The sequence below is a fragment of the Belonocnema kinseyi genome, chromosome 4 (genome assembly GCF_010883055.1).
Source record: "Belonocnema kinseyi isolate 2016_QV_RU_SX_M_011 chromosome 4, B_treatae_v1, whole genome shotgun sequence".
NCBI classification, from domain to species: Eukaryota; Metazoa; Arthropoda; class Insecta; order Hymenoptera; family Cynipidae; genus Belonocnema; species Belonocnema kinseyi.
In genome coordinates this window covers 61,318,048-61,325,552 of record NC_046660.1, presented here as the reverse complement: position 1 = coordinate 61,325,552, position 7,505 = coordinate 61,318,048, and the positions used below count along the sequence as shown (strand labels likewise).

Below are 7,505 nucleotides of genomic sequence, written 5' to 3'. Positions count from 1 at the left end.
TTTCCGCGGTCTACCTCTGGGCACGCTGCCATTTACTTTACCTTAATACACTTGTTTCGTTAGTCGTTCATTTGGCATTCTCTCAACATGTCCGAACCATCTAAACCGATTTCTTTTCCATGTGTCTACTAGCGTCTCTTCTGTACCACATTCTTTTAGAATTGTCTCGTTACTTACTTTATCCATCAGGGTTTTCCCGCATATTATGCGTATGAATCTCATGTCAATTGCGCAAATATGATATCAATAAATTCATAATTGTAGGATAATATTTTAATTTTTAATACATGGACTAAAAATCAAGCCCTATAGAAAGAGCCTCAAACATTTTTTTGTACGACTTCCCTTGAAAACGTGTCATTTCATGCATGTAAAGCAGGCATAATGTGGCTACTTCTATCCTTTCGAACATGCGCACTTCACCGCCGCGCCAACATGAAACTTTTCGCCCGCTACATAAAAAACCTTACGCCTGCTATATATGCACTGCACCACGCAAGTGAGACGCCCGGCAGAAGTGGTAATATATGATGTAAATTGAAGTTCTTTTTCTTTGAACCCTGCATCATGAAATATTCACGAAAGAAAAAAGGGGAAAAGGAGAAAATAGTGGAGGAAAAGGGGAGAAAGTGGAAAAGAACAAAGGAAAGGAAGAAATGGAAATAACACAAAAAAAGTTTGAACAGAACGGGGAAAGTTTGAAAAAGGAGAGCTTCAAATGGGAAGGGGAAAGGGGAAAGGAAAACAGACCAAGGGAATAGGGAAAAGGAAAAGGGAAGAAGAAAATGAGAAATCGGAAAGAATAAAAAGGGGAAAGAAAAGGGGGAAATAGGAAAAGAGGAAAAAATAGGGGAAAGGGAAGAATATGAAAAAGAACAAGGGTAAAGGGAACGGGGAAATGGAGAAAGTGGAAAGGCGAAAGGGTGAAAAGGGAAAGGGATACCGGGAAGGTGCGATGGGGAAAAGGGAAGGGGAAAATGAAAAAGGTGAAGAGGTAAAAATTAAAAAAAGAAAAAAAGGGGGGGATGGGAAAAAGACAAAAAGATTGAAGGGAACGGGGAACGGATGAAAAGGAAAAGGAAAAGGATACAAGGGGCAGGGGAAAAGGGAAAGCGAAACAGTAAAAGGAAATGGAGGAAAGGAAAAGGAAAGGAAAAAATTAGAAACTGGAAAGGGTGAAAGGGAAAGGAGAAAAGAAAAGGCGGGAATGGGAAAAAGTAAAATAGGATGGGGAGAATAGGAAAAAATAGGGTAGAGGGAATAAAGAAAGGGGAAATTGTGGAAAAAGAAAGAGGGAAGGTGAATCGGGAATGGGTGAACAGGGAAAAGAGAAACGAAGAAAGGAAACCGGTTAAGGGGATTAGGAAAGGGGAAAGAAAAATACAAGGGGGAAAGATGAAACGGGAAAGAGGAATGAGGAAGTGGAAAGGGAAAGACATGATTGTTCTCAAGGATAGTTCGACAAAAAGTATAGTGTTTATCAAGGGCATAAGGCTATTTTGCCTCGTGTGACTTCCGCCCTCGCTTTGTTCGGGCGGCAACTGTATACTCGTCAAAATAGCTTTTGTTACGCCCTCGATACTCAATGTACTATTTCGCTTCTAAAAATACTTACAATGTTCAATTTCTGATTTTCCGCATTTTCTTTTGATGAAGGATACAATGGAGCATTAGCACCAACTTTTTTGTCCGCATCAAAGCTATTGTGAAAATTGTAAGTCATCAAATTTATGAAGTTCGCATGTGTTGATATTCCTTTAACATCATATGATAGCTTGGCTATCGCTTCACGCTTAGCAACGGCAACAGATAAAATTAGACTTTCTTTATCGAATTTTTCTCTGAGTGCCTTCAAAAGTAGAACAAAATTTGCTTTATCAGAAGAACCTTTAGCAGCTTGAGTTGAAAAATCCCAATAGAGCTCGATTCCATTAAATTCGTACTTTTTCACAAAGTCGAGAATATTATTCACAAGTTTTTCTCGCAGAGTCGAATCAGAAAGTATTCTATAAAGTGAAAATTTAAAAAATAATTAATGCGTTAGGAACCGTACTTGATTTTGTTAGTTATAAATTTTATTATTTAGTTATAAATAAAAAATTTTCTTAAAAAGAGATCCTTTATGGTTGAAAATTTAACTGTTTTGAAAAAAATGCATCTTATTAGGTTAAAAATTCAACTATTTTTTTTAACAATAAACTTTTGTTTAAAATTCATATTTTGCTGCTAATAAGGCGACTGAGAACCTTTTTGGATAGCTCCTCTTTTTTTTATTTATTTATTTAAAAGTTCATATTTTTATTATAAATATTGCATCTTTCGTAGATGAAAATGCAACTGTTTTGCTGAAAATTAAAGTATTGCTTAGAAAATTTACTTTTTGTTTAAAATTCGTATTTTTGTGTTAAAAAGTCAACTGGAATATTTTTAAAGGAAAATTGAACTTTTTTTGTTGTTGTTGACAATTTGTCCTTTTGATTTCAAAATTTACCTGTTTTAGTATAATTTTCATTTTTCTGGGGTAAAAGTGCAAATTTTCGTTGGAAAATTCATTAATTTTGTTGAAAAGTCACACTTTTTAGTTGAAAATTCTTCTGTTCTGTTGAAAGCTCAAACATTTTTTAAAAAATGCACTTTTTGTTTTAATTTAATATATTCGTGTTAAAAAAAGAACTGAAATCTTATCTGGCTTAAAATTCAATTGAAAAAAATAAAATTAAGTAAAAATCCATCTACTTTAAGAGAAATCTTATCTTCCTTGGATAAAAATACAAATGGTTAGTTAAAATTTCTACTGTTTATTTAAAAATTTGACTGTTTTGTTGAAAATGTAACTATTTTATAGAAAATTTAGTTTTTGTTTCAAATTTATATTTTTATGTAGAAAAATGAACTGAAATCTTTCCTAGATGAAAGTTAAACTTTTTAGGGAAAACGGTTTTGTTTTTAATAAAAAATTATTCGGTTTTAGTACAAATTTCATCTCTCTTGGATAAAAGTTCAACTATTTGGTAGAGAATTTAATTATTTTGTTAGAAATTTATATTTTCGAATGAAAGAATTTATTATTTTTGATTGGAAATTCAATTCTTACGTAGAAGTGCATTATTTGTTACAAAATTCATATTTTGATGTTGAAAAGTTAACTGCGAACTTTCAAAAGTCAACTTTTTTGTTAAAAATTATTGTTCTTTGCTTGATTATCGAACTGTTTTGTTTAAAAGATTTGGTTGAATCACTTTGATAAGAAATCATTTTTTTTATAGATTAATAATTTCAGTTAAAAATTAATCTCTTTAGCTGAAAGTTTGACTATTTTGTTGGAAATTAATCTTGTTAAATTAGAAACACAACAACTTGGGTAAAAGTTAAACTACGTTTTTTAAAATAAATTTGGTTTAGTTGTTTAAATTTTTTTTGGAAAATTCCATTTTTTTAGGGAAAATTCGTCTTTTGGTTTGGAGGTTAATTAAAACCAACTTTTATTTCTTTCTTCAGTGAAAAATATTTATCTTTTGAAATATAAAATATGATACTTTTTGGTTGGGAATTTATATTTTCAGGTTGAAAATTTAACTGATATGTTAAAAATTTAGTTGTTTTATCGAAAATTCAAGTGTTTTTATTAAAAATGCATCTTTTATATCAGAAAAGAATTTTTTCGTTTAAAATAAATTCATAAATCTTAAAATTCGAAATGTGTGTCTGAAATACTGTTTTGTTTCGTTAATAAAAGATTCTGTGTTAAAAGTATTATAAGATTAAAATGCTAGTATTTAAATATTAATGATCAAGGATCTTGAAAAAGTTTTCGGAGACCCTGCCTAATTCTACTAACAATAACTAGCAAAACATTTCCGGAAACTAAAAATTACGTACAGCGTTAGGGGGAAGGGGGATAGAAATATTTTGTTACGGATTGTTACAGGGGGAGGAGGGGTCGCAGAGTTTACGTTACGTAATTTAAGTGCGCCCCATTAGTAGTAGCTATGCGGATACTGGATAACTTATCGATCGATGGTAATTACCTTATCTCGGTAACTTATCATAGAGCAGAATCTTGCCCGGTCGGTAAGTGACCCAGTAGCCCAACAGCTATACTGCTTTAGTTAATTTTTTATGCATCACATTAGTAAACATTTAAATGATTTCCAGTGAAGGGTTGTCCTAGCACACACTTATTTATTATTTTACAAATAATTCAATACTGAAATCTATGTTCATGCTGATACTATTTTTAATTAAAAAATTCGTCCATGGTTGCTTTTAAATCGGATTTTGGATTTATATTTATATTCTTTTTTATTCTTCAAAATAGTATGTAACCTTAAAATCCCAATATTCCAAATATTAATTTTTCGGACCATTAATATTCAAAGACCAGCGTTAAAAGGTTTTATAAATGGATTAAAACAATACAGTTTCGGATTAAAATTTAGAAATTTTGGTTTTATTTATTGAAAAAAAGTTTAAATTATCGAACAAAAAAAACTTCAGAAAAACACAGGAAAATTTTAAAAGAAATAATTAAATTTTCAACCTAATTCCCAACAAAATTATTTAATTTAGGATAGTTAATTTTCAACGACAAGAACAAATTTTCAATCCAAAAAGTCGAATTTGCTGTTCAACTAAGACGAATTTTCAAGAAAGAAATGGAATTTTCGACAAAAAAAGATGACTTTTTAATAAAATACTTGAATTATAAACAAAGTAAATAAATTTTTAACAAAATAGTGAAATTTTTTAAAAAATACTTGAATTTTTCACTTACAAAGATACATTTTAAACCAAATATTCGAATTTTCAAACAATAAAGGCTAAACGTATACTAAAGACAGTTGATATTTTAACCAAAATGAAACAAACGAATTTACAACAAAATAGTTTAACTTTCAACAAATATCGTTAACTTTTCAATGAAAAAGGCGAATTTTTAATAAAGAAAATTAATTTTTTACCCAAATAGACGACTTTTCAACGAAAATACATGAACTTTAAAGTAAATAGTAGAATTTTCAGTTGGAAAAGATCAATTTTCCAGAACAAAATAAAAAAGTGAAATTTTCAGTGAAAAAAATTAATTTTCAACAAAAGAAGAGAATATCAACCGAATAGATGAACTCAGCACAAAAAGAAAACTTCCAAGTAGTCTGCTTTTGATCTAAATAGTTGAATTTTCAATAAAAAAGTTCAATTTTCCACAAAATAGTTAAAATTGTAATTAACCCGATAAATTCTCAACTAAAATAGTTAATCTTTAATTGTTATAGTTAAATTTTCTATTAAAAATATTATTGTCAACAATAAATTTCAATCAAAGAGATCCTTTTACACATAAAATGATAAAAATTCTTAAAAATTAGTTTTTAACAAAGTGATTCAATTTTCAACTGAGTAGATGAAGTTACAGCCAAAAAAGTTTTTTTGTTGAAAATTTGTCTGTTTTGGTAGAGATTTAATCTTCTGGGTCGAAAATTCTTTCTTTTTTTGCTAAAAATTTTAGTTGATAATTCATCTGTTTGGTTAAAAATTTAACTATTTTTTTGCAAATGAATGTTTAACTAGTATGTTAAAAGTTCGTTTTTTCATAATTTTAGTTGATCATTCATCTCGTTGGTTGAAAACGTAACCGTAATCTTAAATATGAATTGTTTTTACGAAAATTAAATAATTTAATCTGTGATTCAAAATTTTTATTTTTCAGTTAAAAACTCAACTATTTCGCTTTTATTTATTTATTTTCTAAGTCATTTTTTAAAATGAAATTTTAACTATTTTGAGAAAAAATTCGTATTTTCGGGTAGAAAGCTGAAATTTCTTGTATAGAATTAATTTTTTTCTTGGAAATTTGAAATTCTATATTTAATTTTTTTCTTTTTTGATTTAAAAATCCAAATTTTTAACCAACTTTTTTGTTAAAAATTTACATTTTTTTAAATTATTCTCTTTTGGTAGAGGATTAAACTGGTCTGTCAAGAATTCATCTTTTTCGTTTAATTTAACTGCTTTTTATTAAGAATTAAATTATTTTTTAGCAGAAATATCGCTTTCGTTAAGATAATAACTATTTTGTAAGTAATTGTTTTTTTACCCAAATTTTAGGCCAACCATTTTAATTAAAAATGACGTATTTTCCTAGAAATTCGTCTTTTTGGTCGAGAATTAATCTCCTTGGTAGAAATTTTTTTATTTCTTCTGTTGAAATGTTCTATTTTTTGTTCTGAAATTTCAACTATTTTGAGAAAAAAATTATATTGTCAGGTGGAAAATTGAAATATTTTTTAGAAAATTAATTTTTCGCTTGTAAATTTGAAATTTAAGATTGAATTTTTTTCTTTATGGACTTAAAAAACCTTTTTGTATGACAATTTTTCTTTTAATTGATATCTTTTGGTTGAGGATTAAACTGGTTTGTTAAAATTCTTTTTTTTAATTTAACGGATTTTCATTAACAGTTAAAATATTTTTTAGTTGAAATACCTCTTCAGGTTGAAATAGTAACTATTTTGTTAAAAAATCTTTTTTTTTTTTAAATTTAAATTATAGTGTAACCATTTTATTTAAAAGTCATGCATTTTCTTAAAAATTCGTCTTTTTGGCAGAGAATTAATCTTCTCAGTAGACATTTTTTTAATTTAACTACTTGGTTGGAAATTTTTTTTTTGTTTCAAAATTCAACCATTTTATTAACAAAATTTTTTGTATCATAAATTCAATAATTTCATTTTAAATTTTAAATTGATATTTTTTAGTCGAAACCTCAACTAATTGGTTCAAAATTCATGTATTTTGTTGAAAATAAATCTTTTTTGGTACAAAATAACTCCTCCTGGTAGAAAATTGGTATTTTTAGTTTATAAATAAACTATACTATTCACTAAAACTATATTTTTATGGTAAATAGAAATATAAAAATTACTTGGAATAAATATCAGAACCTTCGTTCTGTTGGATGATGTTCATCGTGACCATGCAGAGTAAGGTTTTCAAATTTTTATTCTTTTTCCGAAGATCATTAAATCTTTTATAACCATTGCTTTTTATATCCCGATCTGGAGAAAAAACTACAACAGAAGCTTTTTTATCGATTCCAGCCAAACTATAAAATAAGTGCGTGCAAAGAGATACATCCACATCCTCTATTTTCAGCTGGTGGTTTGATGATTCTTCGATAAACGCTTTATTAAAATTGTCATAGTAACAACCGACATTTTCTAAAAATTATTAATAATAGGATTTAGCTTCAAAAATAACATTTTTATTTCTATTTTCAAAATTTACAATTTTTAATCACGATTGTAATAATAGTTTCGTTTGCCAAATGTAATTAATGCCAGAGGATATAGTACTTACTCTCATACTGTTTTGCAGACACTAGCAGCTTACTGCCTGAATAATTATATATGCATAGTCCAAAAAAAAGTACTAACTTATACATCTGCAAAAAATTAAAATGCAATGTTAAATTAAAATTTCAAAAAAAGTTCATTTTTAATCAAACT

General features: G+C 27.8%; 1 protein-coding gene across 1 annotated transcript in view; it reads right to left on the bottom strand.

The window, feature by feature from the left end:
• The window catches only part of LOC117170920 (acidic mammalian chitinase-like), a 23,345-nt gene extending 16,379 nt beyond the window's left edge, over positions 1–6,966 (bottom strand). Inside the window, exons 1-2 of the mRNA XM_033357968.1 lie at positions 6,923–6,966; positions 1,616–2,006 (exon numbers count right to left, since the gene is read on the bottom strand). Of these exons, the coding sequence (XP_033213859.1) occupies positions 1,616–2,006; positions 6,923–6,966 (435 nt within the window). The remainder of the gene's footprint in view (positions 1–1,615; positions 2,007–6,922) is intronic.
• Positions 6,967–7,505: the final 539 nt, after the last annotated feature.